The sequence below is a fragment of the Tamandua tetradactyla genome, chromosome 6 (assembly GCF_023851605.1).
Source record: "Tamandua tetradactyla isolate mTamTet1 chromosome 6, mTamTet1.pri, whole genome shotgun sequence".
NCBI lineage: Eukaryota > Metazoa > Chordata > Mammalia > Pilosa > Myrmecophagidae > Tamandua > Tamandua tetradactyla.
In genome coordinates this window covers 142,703,929-142,731,243 of record NC_135332.1, presented here as the reverse complement: position 1 = coordinate 142,731,243, position 27,315 = coordinate 142,703,929, and the positions used below count along the sequence as shown (strand labels likewise).

The 27,315-nt window shown below is 37.0% G+C and overlaps 1 protein-coding gene across 2 annotated transcripts in view; it reads left to right on the top strand.

Moving 5' to 3' along the window:
* The window catches only part of STK3 (serine/threonine kinase 3), a 413,585-nt gene that overhangs the window by 48,401 nt on the left and 337,869 nt on the right, over positions 1-27,315 (top strand). For both annotated transcript variants that reach the window (XM_077167310.1, XM_077167311.1), the window contains exons 2-3: positions 15,629-15,709; positions 17,531-17,659. In XM_077167310.1, coding sequence (XP_077023425.1) covers positions 15,629-15,709; positions 17,531-17,659 — 210 coding nt within the window. The remainder of the gene's footprint in view (positions 1-15,628; positions 15,710-17,530; positions 17,660-27,315) is intronic.

Below are 27,315 nucleotides of genomic sequence, written 5' to 3'. Positions count from 1 at the left end.
ATATTGAGAAAATGAGATGTGTAGACTAAAATCTAAAAAATTGTCTCATTTTGGGTCCTGTGCTGGTTTGAAGGATGTCCCCTAGAAAAGCCATGTTTTAATCTAAATCCCATTTCATAAAGGCAGAATAATCCCTATTCAATACTGTGTATTTGAAACTGTAATCAGATCATCTCTCTGGAGATACGATTTAATCAAGAGTAGTTGTTACACTGGATTAGGTGATGACATGTCTCCACCCATTTGAGTGGGTCTTGATAAGTTTCTGGAGTCCTATAAAAGAGGAAACATTTTGGAGAATGAAAGATTCAGAGAGAGGAGAGCAGAATGACATAGCCATGAGAAGCAGAGTCCACCAGCCAGCAACCTTTGGAGATGAAGAAGGAACATGCCTCCCAGGGAGCTTCATGAAACAGGAAGCCAGGAGAAGAAGCTAGCAGATGATGCTGTGCTCTCCATGTACCCTTCCAGATGAGAGAGGAACCCTGACCATGTTCACCATGTGCCTTTCCAAATGAGAGAGAAACTCTGACTGTGTTCGCCATGTGCCTTCTCACTTGAGAGAGAAACCCTGGACTTCATCGGCCTTCTTGAACAAGGTTTCTTTCTCTGGATGCCTTAGATCGAACATTTCTATAGACTTGCTTTAATTGGGACATTTTCTCGGCCTTAGAACTGTAAACTAGCAACTTATTAAATTCCCATTTTTAAAAGCCATTCCGTTTCTGGTATATTGCATTCCTGCAGCTAGCAAACTAGAACAGGTCTTATGACTTGTTTGTTTAAAATGGGCCAGATAACAAAGCTGCTGTAAAGCAAACTTTTTTAGGTCCTGGAGAATTATGTATCTACAGTTAGATTAGATTTTGCTTAACATTAAAGAGATTTCATAATGTAATGCTGCCTCTGTAAATCGTGTATGGTTCATCTTGAACTATTTGTATTTGCTTATCATGAAGGAAATGAAGCACCTTTGTTTTTTGAGGCAGAATTTTGAACAATATTGGAAATTTAAGAGACTGACTTCTCTTTCAGGTAGAGATGTGGTCTTTTCTAATTCACAGCGGTTTTCTACCTTGCTCATTAGCTTCTTCCTGATTTGCTTCTTTCTGATGCATTTCTTCAAACATTATTTTAGCAATTTTTTAACTCCCTTGCTTCTTTGCTTTCAAAATGCTGCTGCTGCTTCTCTTTTTCTCTCTCTTTTTTTGATTTTTTTTTTTTTTGGCAAGGGCGGGCACCAGAACTCGAACCTGGGTCTCCAGCATGGCAGGCGAGAACTGTGCCTGCTGAGCCACCATGGCCTACCCTTTTGGAATAGTGTTTTTGATTTTTTTTTCTTGTCTTTTTTAAAATAGTTTTTTCACACACCATAAATCCATCCCAAGTGTACAATCAGTGGCTCTTGGGATAATCATATAGTTATGTATTCTGCACTGTAGTCAATATGAGAACATACTCATTTCTTCTGAGGAAAAAAATCCCATACTCCTTGTATCTCCCTATTACTGACACTTAGCTTTGGTATAGTGCCTCTGTTACAATTAATGAAAGAATATTACAATGTTATTGTTAACTATAGACCTTTGTTCACATTAATTATATCTTTTCCCGTATAACACTATTTCAGTTTGCTAAAGCTGCTGGGTTGCAATGTGCCAGAAATGGATTGGATTTTACAATAGGGATTTGTTAACTTACAATTTACAGTTCTTAGGCTGTGAAAGTGACCCAGTTAAGGCATCAGCACATAGCTCTGTCTGCTCATCCTTTGCTTTCAGGTTTCATTGCTTTCAGCTTTCATTACTTTCAGCTTCTTGTTTCTGTGGCTTTCTTTGTGGGTCCTCTCTAAGCTTCTCTGGGGCTTTTCTCTCAGCTTCTCTGAGTGTTTCTCTCTGAGCTCTCTGGCTCTCTGGCTTTTTCTATCCTTTATACTCTCATAAAGGACTCTGGTAGAAAGGATTAAGAACCACCTTGAATGGGTGGGTCACATCTCAAATTGAAATAAACTAGCCAAAAGGCCCCACCCACAGTATGCTTGCACTGACAGGAATGGATTAAAAAACCATGGCATTTTCTGGGGTCCATAATGGTTTCAATGCAGTACTTGAGTCTATATGCATTAGAGAGATTGGTCTGTAGTTTTCTTTGCTTGTAATATGTTTGTCTGGCTTTGGTATGAGGGTGATGTTGGCTTCATAGAATGAGTTAGGTAGCTTTCCCTCCTCTTCAATTTTTTTGACGAGTTTAAGCAGGATTGGTATTAACTCTTTCTTGAATGTTGATAGAATTCACGTGTGAAACCATCTGGTCCTGGACTTTTCTTTTTGGGGAGCTTCTAAATGATTGATTCAATTTCTTTACTTGTGATTGGTTTGTTGAGGTTGTCTATTTCTTCTCGAGTCAGTGTTGGTTGTTCATGTGCTTCTAGGAAGTTGTTCATTTAATCTGCATTGTCTAGTTTATTAGCATAAAGTTGGTCATGGTATCCTCTCATTACTTCCTTTATTTCTGTTGGGTCAGTGGTTATGTCTTATCTTCCATTTCTGATTTTATTTATTTGCGTACTCTCTCTTCTTTTTGCAACCTTGCTAAGGGTCCAGCAATGTTATTGATTTTCTCATAGAACCAGCTTCTGGTTTTGTTGATTTTATCAATTGTTTTCATGCTCTCAATTTCAGTTATTTCTGCTCTATTCTTCATTATTTCTTTCCTTTTGCTTGCTTTAGGGTTAATTTGCTGTTCTTTCTCTAGTTTTTCCAAGTGAACAGTTAATTCCTTGATTCTTCTTTTTTAATATAGGCATTTAGGGCAATAAATTTCCCTCCTAGCAGTGCCTTTGCTGCATCCCATAAATTTTGAAATGTTGTGCTTTCATTTTCATTTTCCTGGAGATATTTACTGATTTCTCTAGTAATTTATTCCTTGACCCACTGGTTGTTTAGGAGTGTGTTGTTGAGTCTCCATATATTTGTGAATTTTCTGGCACTCTGTCTATTACTGATTTCTAACTTCATTCCTTTATGATCTAAGAAGTGTTTTGTATGATTTCAACCTTTCTAAATTTATTGAGACTTGCTTTGTGACCCAGCATATGGTCTGTCCTTGAGAATGATCTGTGAGCACTTGAGAAAAAGGTGTATCCTGCTGTTGTGGGGTGTAATGTTCTATAAATGTCTGTTAAGTCTAGCTCATTTATTGTATTATTCAAATTCTCTATTTCTTTATTGATCCTCTGTCTAGATGTTCTGTCCGTTGATGAGAGTGGGGATTTCAAGTCTCCAACTATTATGGTAGATGTGTCTATTTCTCTTTTTAGTGTTTGCCTCATGTATTTTGGAGCATTCTGGTTTGGTGCATAAATATTTATGATTGTTATGTCTTCTTGTTTAATTGTTCCTTTTATTAATACAGTGTCCTTCTTCGTCTCTTTTAACTGTTTTACATTTGAAGTCTAATTTGTTGGATATTAGTATAGCTACTCCTGCTCTTTTCTGATTGTTTTTTGCATGGAATATGTTTTTCCTTGGGTCTAAGATGCGTTTCCTGTAGACAACATATAGATGGATTCTGTTTTTTATCCAAACTGCCAGTCTATGTCTTGTGATTGGGGAGTTTAATCCATTAACATTTAGTGTTATTACTATATGGGCAGTACTTTCTTCTACCATTTTGCCTTTTGGATTTTATATGTTATATCTAATTTTTCTTCTTTTTACCTTTCTCATAGTCTTCATTTCTATACTCTTCTCCACACCTCTCTCTCCTGTCTTTTCTTATCTGTCTCTAGTGCTCCCTTTAGTATTTCTTGCAGACCCAGTCTCTTGGTCACAAATTCTCTCAGTGAATTTCTGTCTGCAAATGTTTGATATTCCCCCTCATTTTTGAAGGACAGTTTTGCTGGATATAGAATTCTTGGCTGGCAGTTTTTCTCTTTCAGTATCTTAAATGTATCACCCCACTGTCTTCTCACATTCATGGTTTCTGCTGAGAAATCTATGCATAGTCTTATGGGCTTCCCTTGTATGTGATTGTGTTAGTTAGATTCAGTTGTTAACTTGGCCAGGTGAGCATACCTAGTCTTGTTGCTGTGGACATAAGCCAATGGAATGTGAACCTCATCTGTTGTTAATTACATCTGCAGTCGGCTAGGAGGCGTGTCTGCTGCAATGAGTGATGTTTTGACTTGATTGGCTGGCGCTTAAATGAGAGAGCGCAATGTAGCACAGCCTAAACAGCTTGGCATTCCTTATCTCAGCACTTGCAGCTCAGCCCAGGCCTTTGGAGATACAGAAAGAAGTCACCCTGGGGAAAGTTGTTGGAACCCAGGGGCCTGGAGAGAAGACCAGCAGAGACCATCCTGTGCCTTCCACGTAAGAAAGAACCTCAGTGGAAAGTTAGCTGCCTTTCCTCTGAAGAACTAACAAAATAAATCCCCTTTTATTAAAACCAATCTATCTCTGGTGTGTTGCGTTCCGGCAGCTAGCAAACTCGAACAGTGATGGATTGTTTTTCTCTTGCTGCTTTTAAGAGTCTCTCTTTCTCTTTGACATCTGACATTCTGATTAGTAAGTGTCTTGGAGTACGTCTATTTGGATCTGTTCTCTTTGGCGTACACTGCACTCTTTGGATCTGTAATTTTACATCTTTGATAAGAGTTGGGAAATTTCCAGTGGTAATTTCCTCCATTAGTTTTTCTCCTTTTTCCTGGTCTTCTCCTTCTCGGACACCCACAACACATATTCATGCACTTCATGTTGCCATTCAATTCCCTGTGTCCCTGCTTATGTTTTTCCATTCTTCTCTCTGTATTTTCCTTTGCTCATCGGATTTCAGATGTCCCGTTTCCAGTTCACTAATCCTATCTTCTGCCTCTTGTAATCTGACATTGTGCGTTTCCATTGTTTTTCTCATCTCTTCTACTGTGCCTTTCATTCCCATAAGTTCTGTGATTTGTTTTGTCAGATTTTTTATTTCTTCTTTTTGTTCATTCCTTGCCTTCTTTATATCTTCCCTTATTTCATTGATTTGATTTTTGATGAGGTTTTCCATGCCTGTTCGAACATTCTGAATGAATTGTTTCAACTCCTATATCTCATTTGAGTTGTTGGTTCATTCCTTTGGCTGGGCCACATCTTCAATTTTCCTAGTATGATTCATTATTTTTTGCTGCCATCTAGGCATTTTGTTACCTTAATTAGTTTATCCTGGAGATTATTTTCACTTTTTATTTTCCTGGGAATTTCTTGTTGGATGACTTTGTTGTCTATCTGTTCTTTGCCATTCAGTTCGCTTTTTCTAGTCTCCTAGCTTAGGTTTTGTTTACTAGATCAGAATTTTTCAGTTCTTGTTTTTTTGTTTCTTGCCCTACCTGTATAGTTCTTTTCCCCCATCCCTTAGGCTGTTCTGCTTAGGTATTATAGACCCTGGTCAGATTTTCCCAGACTGGACAGGTCTCCTCTCAGGAGGAAAGAGTCAACTGCGTCAGTTTTCCCTGAGGGTGAGTCCCAGCAGATTACAAGGCTTTCCTATGAAGTCACTGGGCTCTCCGTTTTTCCTATCCTGCCCAGTATGGCACATTTCTGCCTGCGGTCCCACCAGCATAAGGTGATGTGATACCTTCAACTTCAGCAGACTCTCCCTGTTGGGGGCATGGTGGAAACAGAGGAGAGGTTGTAGGCTGTCTTTGATCACTTCCCTTTTCCAGATCCTGGGGTCTGAATTCCTTGAGGAATTCAGCCTGAGCTGAAAGTGAGTATGAATGTGAGTATTAAGCCTGAGCTGAGGATTCTACCTGAGCTGGACCCCTCTCCTAGGAAGGCACATGCTCCATACAAGCTATCAAACAAGCCTGTTTCTGTGTATGCCTGGGGCAGTGGAGCCGTAGAAGCCTTGTAGCTGTACCCAAAGAGTAATCAATCCATAGAAACACAGCCACAAAGGAAAAAAAAGAAAAATCCTTTTCAGAGCAGAACCCTGTTCCTTGGGTTTTCCAATCAGGAGCTTAAGTTGGCATGTTGCTCTGTGTATCTCCAGGTCCTGTGTGCCCCCTCCTTTCCTGCAGGGCCCAGACCTTTTCAGAACCAAAAAAACCTGTTTTTTTTCTTTTTTCTTTTTCTGTCAGCCCTGCCCCCTCTGCTCTGGGGCAAAAACCAGCGACCTCTGCTTTTACTGGAGGTTCACCTGAACTGGGGGTCTATTTTTAGTATTCAGAATTTGTTAATTAATTCCATAATTGGCATTTGGTTGTGCTTAGCCCCTGCTGCTAGTAAAGTCTCTTTCTTTTCCCCTCTGGAAAGCAGCCTATGGGGGAGGGGTACCTGCCGCCGTGGCTTGGGGGGGTCTCACGGTTGTGGGTGGGCTTGCAACTCATGCAGCTGGTCCAGAGTGTGGGGTACACTGTGTTTCCGGTCACCAACCTGGCCCTAGCAGTTGTTCTGTACTGTTCTTGGCTATTTACTAGCTGCTCTGGAGGACAAACTAAATCCTACCCCTCGCTAAGCCGCCATCTTGGCTCTCCTCTCAGGTACATAATACTTTGAAACTGGTACATTACACCCTCTGACCCCACAAAAAGACATGTATTTTCCATATACAAAGTACATTAACTTGATCACAATGTCACAAAAGCCTGAAACCTTTTCAGTAACAATACAAATACTGTGCAGAGTTAAAACTGGTACCAAATCTCATCAAAGACAGCTATAGGCATGGTCTGTTCTAAGGCAAAAAATTCTTTGTGTCTGGACCTGTGAAACTCAGAACAGGTATCTGCTGCCAATATATAAAGGAAAGAAGTCATAAAATACACGTTTTATTTCCATAGGGAAAAATTGGAATGGATGCAGGGGACAGGACCCATACAGTTCCTAAAACCAATGGGGAAAACTCCATTTCATTTCAAATTCTGAGAGTCATTTATCCTCGGGGCATTAGAAACCCACATTCCTACCCTTTCTAAGTGCCTTGCTCTCTCTCTAAATGCTGGGGTGAGTTGCCACAGTGGGGCTCATTGAAGGAACTACCTTTTTCTTGGCTCCACCCTCTACATTGGGGCCACATCTGGGCTGTTTGCTAGTCTCTGGGGTACATGCTCAACCCCTTGAGAGCAATGGGGTGGCAACCAGGCTCCCCCTATACCCTGTTTATGCGTTCCACCCTCTCCAAAGCCTGAGGTGGCAGAGTTCTTTCTGAACAACAAAGTGGAAGCCTACCCTCTGCTTCTGGGGCATATCCTCTCCACATGTACGGGTCAGTCTGCTCTCCTGGCCCGAAGTTTCCTGGTTGCAGAACTCAGCTCCATGGTTCTGTCCCTTTTCTCTCCTTTTTAGTTCATACTGGCAATGGTTCTGTTTATACAGGTCCCATAACACTCTTGTTGGTTTTTCTATGCAATATGCTGGAATCATGTCCAGCAGACAAAAGAACTTTCTGCATGTCCTTTCTGGATAACTTGATTTCTAATCGGGCTTTTTCTGAAATGGCTGACTGCTTCCATGTTTTCTTAACTTGTCACATAGGACCCTGTTCACTGAGGTCTCACTTTCTGGCAGCCTGGAATGTTCCAGACCACCAATTTCTGTTTTTTTTCTACCCAAGAGTTCTGTTCTCAACTTATTTCTTTTCCTTTCGTATGTTACTATCAGCTGCAGAGAGCAGCCAGACTGCATGTTCCAAATTTAGTTTGGAAATTTCCTCAGCTAGGTATCCAAATTCATTACTCTCAAATTCTGCCTTCCATCTACAAAGACACATTTATAATTTCTGTCTAAAACCTCATCAGAGGTATTTCTAGAACCCACATTTCTACCAACAGTCTAGTCAAAGCATTCTAGGCATTTTCTGTCAAGTTTCTCACAACTCTCCCAGAATTTTCCCCTTATGCATTTAAAAAGTTGTTCCAACATTTTGGTTTGCAAACCGCAGCAGCACCCCACTTCTGGTACCAAAATCTGCGTTGCTGTTCAAGCTGCCACAATGCAATATGTCAGAACTGGGATGGCTTTTAGAAAGGGGAATTTATAAGTTACAAGTTTATAGTTCTAAAGAAATGAAAGTGTTCAAATAATGAGCAAGAGGCTACCTTCACTCAAGAAAGGCTGTTGGGTCAGAACATCTCTGTCAGGTGGGTAGTCATGTGGCTGGCATGTGCTGGTTGGTCCCTTACTCCTGGGCTTCATTGCTTTCAGTCTCTGTTGTGAGTGTTCCTCACTTTACTTCTCCAGGGCTGGCTTTCATCTCTTGGCTTCCCTTGGCTCTGTCTGCATTCTGGCTTGCTTAACTTAATCTCATGGCATATCTGCTGGGCTCCAAGCATCTCCAAACATCTGTCTCTCTGTTCCCCATGTGTTCACATCTGTGTTAGTTCTGCTTTGAACTTTCTGTCAGCGGTGAGGCTTCTGTTGTTTCTGCCATTTCTGATTCTCTACAAAATGTTTCAACTTTTAAAGGATGCCAATAAACCAATCAAAATCCACCTGGAATGGCCAGAGTCACGTCTCCATCTACTGAAACGTCACACCCACAATTGGGTGCAAAGATAATCTCCATGGAGGTAATCCAATCAAGACAAAAACGGCTGTGCCTACAATATTGGATCAGGATTAAAATATGGCTTTTCTGGGATTCATAATACTTTCATACTGGCACACTTACAATTAATTGTAACGTTATGAACATTACATGTTATGAACATTAATGTTCATAATGTTACAGTTAATGAAAGAGTATTACAGTGTTACTGGTAACTATAGACCTTAGTTTGCATTATTGTATTTTTTCATATAACTTCCTATTTTCAGCACCTTATAATAGTCACATGCGTTCTTATTCCTGTAAAGACTTTTTTATATTTGTACAATTAAAACACCGTCATTGTCCACTCTAGGTTTTGCTAGGTTATATGTTCCTTATTTTTATCTTCTAGATTTCCTTCTGGTAATGTACATCCCATAGCCTTCCTCTTTCAACCATACTCACATTCAGTTTTGTTTGCTATACTTACAGTATAGTGCTACCATCACACAGTATTGTGCTATTCAGTTTTGAACCTTAACCCTCAGAGTGCTCATTATAGTTATTCATATTAGTGAGACATACAGTATTTGTGCTTTTGTTTCTGGATTATTTCACTCAATATAACATCTTCAAGGTTCATACATGTCGCATGCATCATGACTTTATTCTGTTTTATAGTCACATAATATTCAATTTTATGTATATAGCAGAGTTTGTTTATCCACTAGTCAGTTGATTTGGCAATTGTGAGTAATGCGTGCCTTCTTCTTTCCTACCTTTGGACTTATGAGCAGGGCTGGAGCAAATGTACAATCTCAAAAATGGTCATTTTAAAGTCATGGTCTCTAATCTCAACAGAGCCTGTGGTGGAATCTAGTAATTCAGTTATACTTCATGATTATTTTTTTATTATCCACTCTCTCCATTTCAAATCTAGTCATATATCTTAAAATCTCAAATTTTATCTTCCTCTTAGCAGATGAGTTGCCATTCTCTTTCATAGAGCACATAGAAGCCTATATATGAGAATTTTCCTCGACTATCTGCCACCAACCTGCAGTCTTACCTGTAACTCTGTCCATCCTTTCCTCTTTTCTTCCCTCCACAGTTATGGCAAACCCATCCGTGTATGCTTTTGGACCCCATCTGTTCCATCCTTTTCAGAGATATCCTTTAGTAATCATTTCTTCTTGTCTCCTGCTTTTTTTTTTTTTTTTTTTCTTATTTTACCAACTCATTCCAAATAACAGTTAAATTTGTTGAAATGTTTCCCATAGGTTTTTGGTTCATTTTGCTTTATCTTCTTTTTCAAACTCATGTCTCTAATCTCCTATCCTTTCCAGAAACTTCAAGTGTAGAGTTATACATATTGTTGTCTCTACTTGTTCACTTTATTCCATTGTCTCAAACTGTTGGGACAAACTTCAGTATCTACCATTTCACTAACTTACTCTTGCTATAATTACCAATAATATCCTTACCAATAATTTAGTAGACACTTTTTGTTAGTTAATTTTATTGAGATGTAATGTTGTTTTGAGATGTAATTTATATCCAATAAAATGTACTTTTGGTTTGGCTTTTTTTTATAACTTTCTATTTTGAAATAATTTTAAACTACAAGTCAATTACAAAAGTAATACAGAACCCATAAGAGAGCTCCAACATACCCTCCTTCCCCTAGATACCTATATCCACCAGATTTCAACATTTTGCTGCATTTGGCCTGGATTGTTTTTGCTCAACAGTAATTTTGAGATTTGTCCATGATCTTGAATGTAGTATGTTTTATTACTGAATTGCACTCTCTTATATGGATTTATCACAGTTTATTCATTCCCTAGATGGTAGGATATTTGAATTTTTTTTAGTTTTTGGCTGTGACGAATAAGGCTGCTGTGAACATTCATGTACAGGTCTTTGGTGGAAAAATTCACTTTTTCTTAGGTAAATACCTAGGAGTGGAATTGCTGGGCTGGATGATGAGTGTGTGTTTACTTTTATAAGAACTGACAAACTATTTTCTAAACTGGCCATGTAATTTTGCATTTCCAGCAGCAGTGTATCAGTGATTCCCTTGCTCTCCTTCCTTAGCAATACTAGATTTTGTTCATCTTTTCATTTTAGCTATTTTAGTGGTATGTAGTGTCATCTTAGTGTGGTTCTATTTTCATTTCCCTGATGAGTAATTATTTTGAGCATCTTTTCATGTGCTTTAGTAGTAATTTGTTTATATATCTTTGGTAAATTGTCTGTTCAAATGTTTTTGCTCCTTTTTTTTTTGTCTTACTGAGTTATAAGATTTCTTTGTATATTCCAGCTATAATTCCTCTTTTATATGTCATCCCTCCCACCCAAGTCACTTAGACTAGATAATTCTAGATCATTTTGTGTGTGTGTGTGTGTGTGTGTGTGTATGTATGTGTGTATTTTTTGTATGGAAAAATACATGTAACATTAAATTTACTATTTTAATGTGCATATTTAGTGGCATTAAGTACATTTGCAGTTTTTCATAGCTATTTACTGCTATCAAAGTATCAGAATTTTTCATCATTTCAAAAAAGAAACCCTGTACCTATTATGTAGTCACTCCCCATTCTTACCTTTCCCTAGCTTTTGGCAACCAGAAATCTGCTTTCTGTCTCTATGGATTTGCCTACTCTGGGTATTTCATATAAATGGGATAATACAAATGTTGGAGCTGTCATACAGGGACTTGAATGTTTTAATGATTAATATATTTAAAGTGTCTTGTGGAAAGTTTGGCATTATGTGTGAATAGATGGGGAAGTTTAGCAGAGTGATGGAAATTATAAAACAGAGTCAAATAGAAATGCTAGAAATAAAAAAGAACATGAAATAAAAAGGTGAATTCAAATTAGTTGATGGTATTTTCCAAGTCTTCTACAGTCTTACTGATTTTCTGTAAACTTTTATCAATTACTGAGAGATAAATGTTGAAATCTCCAACTTTTTTTTTGGTTTGTCTATTTGTCCTTTTTATTCTTTCATTTTTTTGCTGCGTGATATTTAAGCTATGTTTTAGGGTGCCTACAAATATAGGGTTATTATTTCTTCTTGATACATTGACCCTTTATCATTGTGAAACAGGTTATATTCATTTTTCTGTAGTCTTTTTTGCCTAATATTAATAGAGATAATAATTAAACAAATTAAGCTTTGTTTTGAGTAGTTTAACATAGTATATCTTTTTCTATCCTTTTACTTTTAACCTGTTTGTGTCTTTATATTTAAGGTGAGCTTCTTTTGGATAGCGTGTAGTTGGGTCCTGCTTTTTTTTTTTGTCCAGTCTTACCATCTTTCTTATTTTAGTGGAGTAATTTTGAGTGTATGTACTTAAGCTAATTACCAACATAGTTTTGTTAACTACTTTTTTTTTTTGTAGTTGAAATTTTTTCTAGTGGTTGCTCTAGGGATTGCAATATGCGTCTATAATATAATCAACTTTAGGTTAATACTGACTTAATTTTAGTTGTATATGGTGAATTTGTGCTGATATAGCTCCATTTCCACTCCCCTCCTTTGTCTTATGGTCATATTTATATTACATCTATAGATATTATAATTTCAGTATTACAGTATTATAATTATTTCTTTAAACAATCATATATAAAAACAAGGCCTTTTGGGGGTCTCTACTGAATGCAAGGAATACTCTCCACTCTGGCTGGTGAGATTCTCTGACATCTGGGGATTATTCTCTTTATAGTTCCGTTGCCATTTTTTCCCCTTAGGAAATAGTTTTTTGCCAAGCATGTATTGACATTCAGCCAGATAGTCAAGGAAACACCTAGGCAGATTTCTGGATCTCTTTCTCTGCATGATTCCCTTCTCTCAGATATTCTGTATTTCAAATTCTACTTGCTTTGATCTCTTTAAACTCCAGTCTCTTTGTTCATCTCAGCAAGATTGCTGGGCTCTGTGTTCCCCTTTCCCTGTGCCACACTTGGGAGATTTCTTCGAAGTCTAAAGCCTGAGTGATGGTAGAGCTGATCTTATTTTTTTCCCTTCTCTCAGAGATCGCAGTCTTACATTCCCTCATATCTAATGTCTGAAAATAGTTTCCTGTGTATGTGTGTATATTTAAATTTTTTTATTAGAGAAGTTGTGGATTTACAGAGCAATTGTGAACAAAATACAGGATTCCCAAACACCTCCCCACCACTAACACTTGCATTGGTGAGGAAAATTTGTTACAATTCATGATAGCCCTTTTTTTGTAATTCTATTTGTTAAACAGTAGTTACATTTGTTATAATTGATGAAAGATTATTAAAGTAGTACTATTAACTATTTTTTTTTCTTTTTTTTTACATAGGCAGGCACCGGGAATCGAACCCGGGTCCTCTGGCATGGCAGGCAAGCATTCTGGCCTGCTGAGCCACCGTGGCCTGCCCAACTATTGTCCATAGTTTACCTAGGGGTATTTTTCTCCATATTCCCAACTTGTTGCTGTTATTAATATTATTAATTTTCATGATAATATTTTCATGTCTTTATTTTATTACTCATCTACCCATACACTGGATAAAGGGGGTGATGGACACAAAGTTTTTACAATCACACAGTCACAAAATGAAAGCTCTACAGTTATACAGTCTTTTTCAAAGATCTGTTAAAAATACTCGTATTTCCCTCTGGCTATTCCAATACACTAGAAACTACAAAGAAATATTATAATGAGTCATTAGTCATAGCCACTTGTTAAATCCTAACTTCTTAGTTACAAACTCTCCCTCTCATTTGATCATTCTCTGAATCTTCAGGGATATCTGGACAAATGACCATTCTAATTTCTTCATGCTGAAAAGTGGTGTCAGCATTATGGGTTGGAGGAAGGTAATTGATTGATGTTCTTGGAGAGACTGGTACCTCTGGGTTTCAGGACTTATCTGGCATAGGAGTCATCTGGAGGCTTTAAGTTTCTCTAAAAATAAACCTAGTAAGTAAAACTTTATAGAGACTTACATAGAACCCACGGTATTTAGAGTTTTGAGGAATAGCTGTTGGTTGGGGTTTGACATACTGCAGTTTGCAATTTGCAGTATCTGGATGAATGCTTCCTGGATTTTGTTGCATTTTTGTTTACACAGACAGGAAATTCAGGGATTTTGTTACCACCTGATAGTCAGAAGTAGATATTCTACAGTGGATGCTTTTAAATCTTTGTTATTTGAATTTCCAGTAGATTTTGACACGGTTGGATGCTCCTTCTTTGCCATTCATGACCTCATTTCTTAATGTTTCCCAGGTGTTTTCCTGGGATCTATTCTGTCTTTGGCCCTTATTTCTTCTTAGATATTTTCTTGATGATTTTGTCCCTTATCAGAGGTGGCTTCAGACTCCATCTATGCACTGATGACACGAAATATTATATTTCCAGCTCATATCTCTCCTGGGATTTACATATCCATTTGCTTACTGGAAATCTACGTTTGGATGCTAAAATTGAACTCATCATATTCCCCTCCAACCTTTTTTTTTTTTACCCTGGAGTTCCCGGAAAGTTCAGTAAATGGCATTACCGCCCATCTAGTTGTTTTAAGCTGAAGTCTTGAATCATCCTTGACTCCTCTCTTTCTTTTATTACCCCATATTTAATCATAGCAATTTCCTGTTGATTCTGTCTCCTTAATATGTTAAATAGCCAATCTTCTTGCCATTCTTACTGCCAGTACCACATTACATGCTTCCATAGTTTGAATAATTTCCTAACTGGTTTCCTTTGTCCACCTTTGCTCACTACAGATCCTTTCTCTGCATTACAAGGAGAGATCTGTTAAAAATAGAGTCCTTAACATGGTTTACAAGACCCTTTTAAATCTAACTCTGCTTACCTCCATGATAGTTGCCTTTACTTGTTTGCCGAACATACTATATAATCTCTCATTTCTTGCTTTCAGATACCTGTTTGTGTACCATATGGGTGGGTGATTTAAAAGACAAAAACAAAAACAAAAAAGCAAAGACCTTTCTGTGGCAAACGATCAGACACAAAACTAAAAATCCATAAGCAAAGTCAAAATACATGTGAAAAATATTTGCAATCCAAAAAATGCCTAATTTCCCTTGTATACAGATAAGGAAAAAACCAAAATCCAGTAGAAAAATGAGCAAAGAACATGAATATAGATGGTACAGTTTCATAATCATATCGAAAGATGCTCAACTTTACTCATAAGAGAAATACAAATGAAATCTGCACTTTGTTATATATTTTCACGTAACAGTTTGGTTGAAATCCAAAAATTTGTTTTATTACCTTGTGGGTGAAACTGAAAAAAGACGTTCTTTTTTATATTGCTGGTGGAAGGATAGATTAGTACAAGCTCTGTAGCTGTGCCTTACTCATATCTGTCAATAAACATATATATCTATATAACATAAATATAGCAATTTAGCAATTGACAGTTTAAATGACATATTATAGTTATAATATTGTTATATTACATTATTGAAATTATATTAATTGTAACTTACTTACAGCTTAGATAATTATCAGCATACCTACATTTGTATATGTGTGTATGTGTGTTTGTGTGTGTGTGTTTTCTCTTGACTTCAGAGTTTCACTTCTGGAAAAGTTATCCTACAGATGTATTAGCACATGTGTAAATTGACATATGTAAGTTTTTCATTGCAGCATCATTGTCCGTCAGTAAGGATTTGGGCAAGTAAGGTATGTTGGATATCCTTGCCAGTTGCGTAGGATGCAGCTATAAAAGGAGTGGGATGTTTTCTATGAACTGCCTGTTGTAAAGATTGCCAGTGATACAGGTTCTTTGTTAAGTGAAAACACCAGAGTGCATTATTGTATAAAATGCTATTTTGTGTGTTAGAAAGGAAGGGAGAACAAGAATATATATTCATGTTTGTATGAAGTTTTCAGAAGAAGCTAACAAAAGTTATTATACCTTGGGTAAAGCTGGCAGTTAAAGGACAGTGGTTGGAATGAGATTATTCACTATTTCCCTTTCATTTTGTCTGATATTTGAAACATCTGAGTATATTGCCTTTTAAAAATAAAGTAAAAAATGTTATAGAAGGTCATCAGGAAAAATATTGTTTCTTTTTTTTTCCTTATCAGTAAGCTAAAAAAGCTGAGTGAAGACAGTTTGACTAAACAGCCTGAAGAAGTTTTTGATGTGTTAGAGAAACTTGGAGAGGGGTAAGTACAAAAAAAAAAATGAAATTTTTATTCAAGTAGTGACATCAGAAGTTAAAAAAAAATTGCATGATATTAATCATCTAACTAAAGAACATTTGCTTGATTTGAATAACAATAGTAATATAAAATTAAGATTCTCTGTAGCAGTCAATATCGCTTTGTAAGGAGCAGCTTATGTTTGATCTGGTAATGGTGTTTCTCAGAGAAGTAGGCCATATAGGTAACTATATCAGATTTTAAATGTCAAAACACAGGTGTACAAAAAAGATTACTGTAATCCAGCATCATTTTGCTTCTTGTTATGTAGCAAAGTAGCTCTCAGGTGGTGAGATGTTGCCACCTGTCTTCTCTTGTCTGGTATCCTGTCACCTGTTGAATTCAAGGAGGCCATTTCATTGTTTGCCTCTCCTGTTACTGTCTTTAAGCTTCACTATGTAGCTTTCGGTGATGCTGCGGCACTGAAGTATGCAGTTTTCAAAAACTCCCTGGGAAGCTCTTGGAATTCTCAGGAATCTTTGAGACATGCTCCCAGCAACTATCTCAGTCTGTAACAGCAGTGTAGTAGTTATCAAAAGTTCAGTGGGAAGTAACTATATATTTCATATCTGCCAGGGAAGCAGCTGCCACTCCATCTGGAGAGTGATGCTTTCACCTTCACTTTTGCCCTTTAGATATCACATACGTTATATTCTCAGTGACAAACTTTTAGGGGAGGGGATTTTGGAAAAATGTGATTCCCAGCTTCTCTTTTGTAGTGCCAAGGAGATTTTAGAAAGAAATAATGGTATTGCTTAATTGATGATAGTACTGAATTTTATGTTAGATTTCTAATATTCCCTATATTAGAAAGTATTCCAAGTCTTCCCATGATTTGGGTTTCTTTCTCTTCTGTGAAATGTTAGAGTGGGAAGAGCAGGATTTTTGGAGTCAGGCTGAGTTTGAATTCTGGCATTGTTAGTTACTGGTTTCTGAGCCTCTGTTTCCTCATCTTTAAATAGCAGTAATATTTTACTGCACAATTGAAAGGGTTGAACTTGCTATGCACATAGAACACCTAGTATAATACCTTGCTTATAGTAAACATTCAGTAAATAGCAGTTCTTACCTTGTCTTCTGTCATACTTAGGTACAGATGATGTCCTTCATTTTTTCTCTGGCTGTTTAAAACCAATGAGTTTTAGTTGGCAAAATTTCAAGAGTTGTAGTAGACACTGGTTTTGGGAAAGTGGTCATTGATGTGGTCTTGCTGTTGAGGTGGAGAGGAAGTGAAAGAAACATTTGAGGTGACATTGCATCTGCAACCATGAGGGAACCAGATAGCTGAACTTCATTACTTCTCTGATTTTGATGTTATCAGGTTCCCAGCTGAGAGTTTCAGTTCCTCTTAAGTACTCTGAACAGTGGTGGGACTTTGCTATTCTGTGGAGGACTTGCTTAGGGTGGTCAGCTTTTTCTCCAAAATTGAGACTTTGGCTGACTTTAATCTACATTTCATTCTTTTAATTTCTATTTGTATCTTCTTAATGCTGCGTTTGTTTGAGTTGACAAACCGTAAGTCTATTTTTTCATTCATAAGAAAAAATAGAAGCAAATCTTCATATAGTAGCTTGATGATTTTCATAGATTTTAAGTATATAATTGAAGAAGTAAAGCTGTGATACAATTCATGAACTTTATTGTTATTTACTACGGTTTTCACTATTAAATAGTGTTTTAAACTAGAAAAGACTGCACACAAAATCTCATAATAGATTGTTTTTCTCTTAGTAGTAATGATGTTTGGAAGGAAAAAAAATAAAGATATTTCTTGGTTTCGTTTAGGTCTTATGGAAGTGTATTTAAAGCAATACATAAGGAATCTGGTCAAGTTGTGGCAATTAAACAAGTACCTGTTGAATCAGATCTTCAGGAAATAATCAAAGAAATTTCCATAATGCAGCAGTGTGACAGGTATGAAGATATTTTATTTATTTACATTTATTCTGGTGAGTTTTGCTAATAATGTGTAAGAAAATATATTCTTTGGTCATCTGTTCAGTTTTCTTTTCTTATTTCCCATTGGAAGTGAGACTGATCTTTCAAGAAGATGAGGATAGTTGTTTAGGGTTGTTTCTAGGACTTACAGCTCTTTATAAAGCAGAAATGATAAAACATAAAAGAACATGTGATAGAAAATACTCCATCGGTTTTCCTATTTTCAGGTGAATATTATTTTTTGGTATAAAGAGTCAGTCAACAGTCCGTATTATATAATTGTTTTTACTAATGAAAAACAGTCATCTTTTAAGTGGAGAGCTTCTGTATAAGGTTGGAGTCTTCCACACTGTGGGGGAAAGCATATGCAAAAGTTTTGATGCATAAAATTGCTTTGACATGCTCAAGGAACTCAAAGGAATCCACTGGAGCTGAAATGTTATGAGATGAGGCGTGTACATGTGAAAGAATGACAGTTCGTGTTGTCCTTGGGTTTGAATTTGCTTAGGAATGCCATTTATTTCAAGTACATATCGGCTCTCTCCTTATAGGCCTGTGTCTTAATGCTTTCTGACTTAAAAAGAGGACTTACACCATAAACATAGGGCAAGATTAATTAATATAGGGCTAGTGAATTCATTTACAGAATGCTAAGTTAATTGTCTCAAGGCTGGTTAGTTACTTTCTAAGTGAGAGCTAATTAAAATTTCTGTAACATGTTCTAACAAACACAAATTTTGGTCGCAGTGCTCCATAAGTTTTTTTGTTATAGCCTTACACTGAAAGATTAAATTCTTAGAAGAGGAAACATTGTAAACTGCTGTGTTTTTTCTCCTTTGAATTAACATTGTGGAGGAATTGTGATTCATGATAAGAAACAGTACCCCCCCCCCCCCCACAAAGAAACAGTGCACAGAGTAATTTTTATATAAGATGACTGCTTCATCTGGTTTATACTCTTTCATTTTGGGGTTCTGTGGTCATTGGAATGTGAATATTTTGTACTTTTTCCCCCTTATTTTGATGAGAAGAATAATTAGGAGCACAGGTCTTGGATTCTCAAAATTATTTGCTCTCAGGAGTTCTCATTAAACACATGTGACCAATAGTTCTTTTTAACCAAGGTTGAATCTACATATCTGGGAGACTGTTTAGAAATTTTAAAATTTAGTGCCCAAAATGATGGGAGCAGTAGACATGGGCTAGATGGGCTTTGTTTTCTAGATATTAGAAGTTTAAAAGATTTTAAAAGTTTAAAAGATTTTCTAAATGGAAGTTTAAAATAAATTAGAAATTTAAAAGATTATTCTGGCTGCTCTGAAGAGAATAGATCGTGGTGGGGAAACCAGTTAGGAATTTTTAGAAAGTACACATGAGGAATCACATCTCTCTTCCTCCTTCCCAGAAACATTAAGCATACTTTTTTTTTTTTTGGTACTTTTTTAAAATTGTGAAATATAACATATATACAAAAAAGGAAAGAAAGAAAAAGTAGCATTTTTCAAAGTACACTCCAGTTATCAACTACAGAACAGATTTCATAGTTTGGAATGGGTTTCCATTCCATAGTTTCAGCTTTTTCCATCTAGTTGCTCTAAAACGCTGGAAGCTAAAAGAAATATCAGTATAGTAATTCAGCAGTCATACTCATTTGTTAAATCCGATATTCTCTGATATAACTCCACCTTCTCCTTTGGTCCTTGTCCCACTCTTTAAGGATCTTTGGGCTATGCCCTTTCTAACTTTCTGATGTTGAAATGGGTTGTCAATAATACAGGATAGGGGAATGTAACTAGTTGATATTCTTGGAGCACCTTGGCCCTTTGGATTTTAGGATTTATCTAATCTAGGAACCCTTAAGAGATAATGGGCTTTGGGAAAGTAAGCTTAGTTCATGAAACTTTTATAGTCTTAGTTAGTGCCCTAGGTGTTCTTTAGGGTTAATAGGCATGATGTTGGATGGGGTTTGGCAAACTGTGGCAATTAACAACATCTAGCTGAAGCTTGCATGAGAGTAGCCTCCAGAATACCCTCTTGACTCTATGTGAACTTTCTTAGTCATTGATTTTTTTTTTGGTTTCCTTTCTTACCTCCCTTTTTCTTTTCCCCAGAAGGCATTATCGATCCCATGATGTAAGGGGCTCGCTCATCCTTGAGAGTCATGTTCCATGTTGTCAGGGAGATTTTCAGTCCCATTTAGGGGAAAGGGCAATGATTTTTGTTGCAGAGTTGGGCTTAGAGAGAGAGAGAGAGAGGCCACATTTGAACAACTAAAGAGATTTCCTGGAAACAACTTGTTCTAGTTTGCTAGCTGCCAGAATGCAGTATACCAGAAATGGAATGGCTTTTTAAAGGGGGAATTTAATAAGTTGCTAATTTACAGTCCTAAGGCCAAGAAAATGTCCTGATTACAAGAAGTCTATAGAAATGTCCAATCAAAGGCATCCAGGGAAAGATACCTTGTAATCAAGAAGGCCGATGAAGTTCAGGGTTTCCCTCTCAAGCGAGAAGGCACGTGGTGAACACAGTCAGAGTTTCTCTCTCATCTGGAAAGGCACATGGTAAACATGGTCAGGGTTCCTCTCTCAGCTGGAAGGGCACATGGTGAACACGGCACCATCTGCTAGCTTCTTCTCCTGGCTTCCTGTTTCATGAAGCTCCCTGGGAGACGTTTTTTCCTTCTTCATCTCCAAAGGTCACTGGCTGGTGGACTCTGCTTCTCATGGCTATGTCATTCTGCTCTGCTCTCTCTGAATCTTTTATTCTCTAAAATGTTTCCTCTTTTATAGGACTTCAGAAACTAATCAAGACCCACCCAAATGGGTGGAGACATGCCTCTGCCTAATCTAGTTTAACAACCACTCTTGATTAAATCACATCTCCAGTGAGATGATCTAATTACAGTTTCAAACATATCATGCTGAATAAGGATTTGAAGAAATGGCTGCCTTTACAAAATGGAATTAGGATTAAAACATGGCTTTTCTAGGGTCCATACATCATTTCAAACCAGCACACAACTCTTTGGCATAATTATAGGTAATCTTAGCTTCTCCACTATAGAAAAAAACTTCATAAGGGCAAGCCTCAATGGCTTGACCTATTTTCTTGGGATCTCTAATGTTTGAGACAGCACCAGGAGTTTTCCAGATTTTAATTATCAGTCCACCGTAATCTGGTATGTCTCTGGGTATTATATTAAGTTATGCAGAATTAAAAGTCCTCGGTCCCATTCTGGTCTCCATCTGATTGGCTTGTGTAAATGAGCAATCCTGACACGTTGGTTTAGATTGTCTTACAGAAAATTCAGGTTCTAGACACAACAAACATCTCTGCGATTGGTCTCATACTATAGGTGAAGCTCTAGAGTACATACACTATCATCTTTAGCCCTGTTTTCTGACTTACCTTAGTCCCAACCAGATCAGCTTTGTTCTTATCTCTATTTGAAGTCTGATCTCTTTTTTGGTTACTTTAATTGTTTTTATATGTGGCAGTGCTGACTTACAGAGCTGCAGAGCTCCAGCTGTGAATCTTAGGTGTCACAGGGTTATTGAAAGTTTCAGGGAAATAGCAATTTATACACATATAGCTCTGTGTTTCAGAATCTAGAAATACACTTAGAACTTCAGACTACTATGGCTGCGAAAAGAGCTCACAAAAGTCCTGGGCTTTCTTTGTAGGAGGTTTTTTTTTAAAATTTTTATTGTGAAATATAACATATAAACAAAGAAAAGAAAGAAATAGCATTAATTTTCAAAGTACACTTCAAGAAGTAGTTACAGAACAGATTTCAGAGTTTGTTACGGGTTACAATTTCACTATTTCACATTTTTCCTTCTAGCTACTCCAAAACACTGGAAGCTAGAAGAAATATCAATACAGTGATTCAGCAGTCATATTCATTTGTTAAATCCTATTTTCTCTTTTCTAACTCTCCTTTTCTCTCCTTTGATCCTTCTCCCAATCTATAGGGATCTTTAGGCAGTTTCCATTCTGACATTTTTGTGTTGAGAAGGGGTGTTGACACTACAGGATGGGGGATGTAATTAATTGATAATTTTGGAGAGGTTGGGCCCTTTGGATTTATCTGGCCTAGGAATCCTCTTGAAATTATAGATTCCAGCAGAATAAACTTATTGCATGTAACTTTTATAGAGTTGAACTGTTATTATATATAGCTACACTAACTTTCGTGGCTGAAGCACCCCATTTCTGGGTCTTAGGTGTCACAGAGTAACTCAAAGTTCCAGGAAAATAGCAGCTCATACACATTTAACTCTGTGTCTCAGAATCTAGAAATACACTTAAGACTTCAGACTAAGTGTGGTTTATAATCTGGGCTCCAATTTTCCTTTAAGTATTTTCTGAAGTAGACCATACATGTTTGTTGTTTTATTTCTGGCTTATTTTGCCCAACACATTGTCCCCAGGGTTTATTCAGATCATTGTGTGCCACTCAGTGTCCTTCCTTTGTGTAGCTGCATCATTTTCCATCATATGAATGTGCTTCTTATTCATTGTACCCTTTAGTTCCATCCATCTATTGGGCATCATGGATAATGTCCAAAGTAACAAACCATGTCTAACAGTATCCTCACAATATTGAATGTTTGTAATAGTTCATGCGAGAACTTATTCATAATTGTAGATTTAATCAGTGATATACATGGCAATATACATCCTTTTTCAATCACATTCACCTTCAACATGGCAGTTACTTATAACTCCACTAATTAGCTACCATCACTTCTATCCATTCCCTTGCACTGAAATTCTATCTCATTGAGTAGCCTTTCCCCAGTGTCTCACTTTTGTGTACCTCTAGGACTGCTGTATTCTACAGTGTAGCCTCTGAGGTTACCTTTACAGAGTCATAGTTGCGAAATCAAACAGTATCTGTCCTTTTATGTCTGGCGTATTTCACTCAGCATTACATCTTTAAGGTTCATCCATGTTGTCATATGCTTTATGGCCTCATTTCATCTTACTGCTGCATAATATTCCATTGCATGTATATACCACATTTTGTTTATCCACTCATCTGTTGATGGGCATTTGGATGGTTTCCATCTTTTGACAATTGTGAATAGTGCTGCTATGGTCATTGTTGTGCAGATGTTTGTTTGTGCCACTTCTTTCAGCTCTTCTGGGTAGATACTGAGTATCGGTATTGCTGAATTGTAGAACAACTCAGTATTTAGTTTTCTGAGTAATAGCCTAAGTGTTTTTCATAGTGGCTGCATCATTATACATTACCATCAACAGTGAATAAGTGTTCCAGTTTCTCCACATCCTCTCTAATGTTTATAGTTTTCTGTTTTTTTAATAGCAACTGTTCTAGTTTGCTAGCTGCCAGAATGCAACACACCAGAGACGGATTAGCTTTTAATAAAAGGGGATTTATTTTGTTGGTTCTTCAGAAGAAAGGCAGCTAACTTTCCACTGAGGTTCTTTCTTACGTGGAAGGCACAGGATGGTCTCTGCTGGTCTTCTCTCCAGGCCCCTGGGTTCCAACAACTTTTCTTAGGGTGACTTCTTTCTGCATCTCCAAAGGCCTGGGCTGAGCTGCAAGTGCTGAGATGAGGAATGCCGAGCTGCTTAGCAGTGCTATGTTGCAATTTCTCATTTAAGCACCAGCAAATTAAGTCAAACGTCACTCATTGCAGCAGACACGCCTCCTAGCTGACTGCAGATGTAATTGGCAACAGATGAGGTTCACGTACCATTGGCTTATGTCCTCAGCAACAAGACTAGGTATGCTCACCTGGCCAAGTTGACAACTGAATCTAACTAACACAGCAACCATTCTTGTAGATGTGAAGTATTTTCTCATTGTCTTCTTGATTTGCATTTCCCTTATAGCTAATGAAAATGAGCATCTCTTCATGTGCTTTTAGCCATTTGTTTTTGCTCTTTGGAAAAGTGTCTATTCATATCATCCTCTGCCCTTTTTATAATTGGGTTATTTGTTCTCTTGTTGAGCGCATGATTTCTTTAGGTACACAGAATATCAAGCCTTTTTCTGATGTTGGTTTCCAAATATTTCCTCCCATTGAGTTGTCTGCATCTTCACCTTTTTGACAAAGCCCTTTGTGATACTGAAGCTCTTGATGTTATGGAGTTCCTGCTTATCTATTTTTTCTTTTGGTGCTTGTGCTTTAGGTGTAAAGTTTAAGAAGCTACCTCCTGTTATTAAGTCTTCAAGATATTTCCCTACATTTTGTTCTAGAAGTTTTATGGTACTGGCTCTTAACATTTAGGTCTTTAATCGTTTTGAATTAATTTTTCTATAGGGTGTAAGGTAGGCATCTGCTTTCATTCTTTTGGCTATTGATATCCAATTCTCTCATGCGCATTTATTGAATAGACTATTCTTTCCCCGTTCAGTGGATTTGAGGGCCCTATTGAAGATCAATTGTCCATAGATTTAGTGGTTTGTCTCAGCACTCTTGATTTAGTTCTTTGGTTGATCAATCTATCTTTGAGGCAGTACCATGCTGTTTTGACCACTGTGGCTTTAAAGTAAGCTTTAAAGTCAGGAACTGTTAGTCCTCCCAGTTCACTCTCTTTTGGAATAACTTCAGTTATTCGGTGTCTCTTTCCCTTCCAAATAAATTTCATAACTAGTTTTTTCAAGTTTTCAAATTAGGTTGTTGTTATTTTGATGGTATTACATTGAATTTGTAGGTCAGTTTGGGTAGAATTGATATCTTAACGACATTCAACCTTCTGATCCATGAGCATTGAACGCTTTTCCACCTATTTAGGTAATTTTTTATTATTTTTAGCAATGTTTTGTAGTTTCTGTGTACAAGTCCTTGATATCCTTGGTCAGGCCTATTCCTAGAGACCTGATTCTTTTGGTTGCTATTTTGAATGGAAATTTTTTCCTTAAATGTCTTCTTAGATATGTCATTACTTGTGCATAGAAACATTACTGAATTTTGAACCTTGATCTCTTGTATCCTGCCACTTTACGGAGTTTGTTTATTAGCTTAAGTAGCTTTGTCATATATTTCTCAGGGTTTTCCAATCATAGGATCATTTCATTTCATCTGCAAGTAATGAAAGTTTTACTTTTTCCTTTTCTATTTGGATGCCTTTATTTCTTTCTCCTGCCTGATTGCTCCAGCTAGGACTTCTAGTACAATTTTGAATAATAGTGATGACAGTGAGCATCCTTATCTTATTCTCAATCTTAGGGGGAATGCTTTCAATCTCTCACCATTAAGTATGATGCTGATTATGTATTTTTCGTATATGCACTTTATGATATTGAGGAAGTTTCCTTCTATTTCTGTGTTCTGAAGTGTTTTTATAAAAATAGGATTCTGAATTTTTAAATTATTTTTTATTAATTAAAAAAACTATTACAAGAAAGAGACATAAACATTCTTAAGATATGTTCATTCCATTCTACATATATAATCAGTAATTCACAATATCATCACATAATTGCATAGTCATCATCATGATCATTTCTTAGAACTTTGCATCAATTCAGAAAAAGAAATAAAAAGACAACAGAAAAATAAAACAAAAGCAGAGAAGAAAAAAAAATTATGCATACCATACTCCTTACCGCTCCCTTTCATTGCTTAGTAGCATTTCAAGCTAAATTTATTTTAACATTTGTTCCCTCTATTATTTATTTTTATTCCATATGTTCTCTACTCATTTGTTGACAAGGTAGATAAAAGGAGCATCAGACACAAGGCTTTCACAATCACACAGTCACACTGTGAAAGCTATATCATTTATTCAATCATCATCAAGAAACATGGCTACTGGAACACAGCTCTACATTTTCAGGCAGTTCCCTCCAGCCTCTCCATTACATCTTGGATAACAAGGTGATATCTATTTAATGCATAGGAATAACCTCTAGGATAACCTCTTGACTCTGTTTGGTATCTCTCAGCCATTGACACTGTCTCATTTCACTCTTCCCCCTTTTGGTGAAGAAGGTTTTCTCAATCCCTTGATGCTGAGTCTCAGCTCATTCTAGGATCTCTGTCCCACATTGCCAGGAAGGTCCACACCCCTGGTAGTCATGTCCCACGTAGACAGAGGGAGGGTGGTGAGCTTGCTTGTTGTGTTGGCTGGAGAGAGAGGTCACATCTGAGCAACAAAAGAGGCTCTCTTGGGGGTGACTCTTAGGCCTAATTTTAAGTATACTTGACCTATGCTTTGTGGGGTTAAGTTTCATATGAACAAACCCCAAGACTGGGGGCTCAGCCTATAGCTTTGGTTGTCCACACTGCTTGTGAGAATATCAAGAATTCAACTTGGGGAAGTTGAGTTTTCCCCCATTCTCACCATTCTCCGAAGGGGACTTTGCAAATACTTTTCCACTCACTGATCAAATCACTCTGGGATTCATCAGGGCATCACCTGGACAAACAAACAAAATCTCATGTCCTATACAAAGTTCCATGTACTTAATGTGTTCAACTAAGTATCTACATAAGTTCTATTCGGAGATGCACAAGTCAAAGTATAGATTTGTACCAAATACACATTTTTTGCGTTAGTCTTGGTCACAAATTCTGTCAGTGATTTTTTTGTCTGAAAATGTTTTAATTTCTCCCTCATCTTTGAAGGACAATTTTGTTGGATATAAAATTCTTGGTTGCTAGTTTTTCTCTTTTAATAATTTAAATTTATCATCCCACTGTCTTCTCGCCTCCATGGTTTCTTGTTCCCCCTATTATTTATTTTTATTCCATATGTTCTCTACTCATTTGTTGACAAGGTAGATAAAAGGAGCATCAGACACAAGGCTTTCACAATCACACAGTCACATTGTGAAAGCTATATCATTATTGGGCTTCCCTTGTATGTGATGGATTGCCTTTCTCTTGCTGCTTTTAAGGTTCTCGCTTTCTCTTTGACCTCTGACATTCTGATTAGTAAATGTCTTTGAGTACGTCTGTTTGGATCTATTCTCTTTGGGGTACGCTGTGCTTCTTGCATCTGTAATTTTAAGTCTTTCATAATAGTTGGGAAATTTTCAGTGATAATTTCCTCCATTAGTTTTTCTCTTCCTTTTCCCTTCTCTTCTCCTTCTGAGACACCCACAACACGTATATTCATGTGCTTCATATTGTCATTCAATTCCCTGAGTCCCTGCTCGTATTTTTCCATTTTTTCCCTATATTTTCTTTTTCTTGTCGTATTTCAGATGTTCCATCCTCCAGTTCACTAATCCTATGTTCTACCTCTTGAAATCTACCATTGTAGGTTTCCATTGTTTTTTTCATCTCTTCTACCATGCCTTTCATTCCAATATGTTCTGTGATTTGTTTTTTCAGACTTTCGATTTCTTCTTTTTGTTCACTCCTTGACTTCTTTATATCCTCTCTCAATTCATTGATTTGGTTTTTGATGAGGTTTTCCATGTCTGTTTGTATATTCTGAATTAATTGTTTCAGCTCCTGTATCTCATTTGAATTGTTGCTTTGTTCCTTTGACTGGCCCATATCTTCAATTTTCCTAGTGTGATTTGTTATTTTTTGCTGGCGTCTAGGCATTTAATTACCTTAATTAGTTTATTCTGGAGCTTGTTTTCATTTCTTTTATCTAGGGTTTTTTTGCTGGATGAATTTGTTGTCTATCTCTTCTTTGAC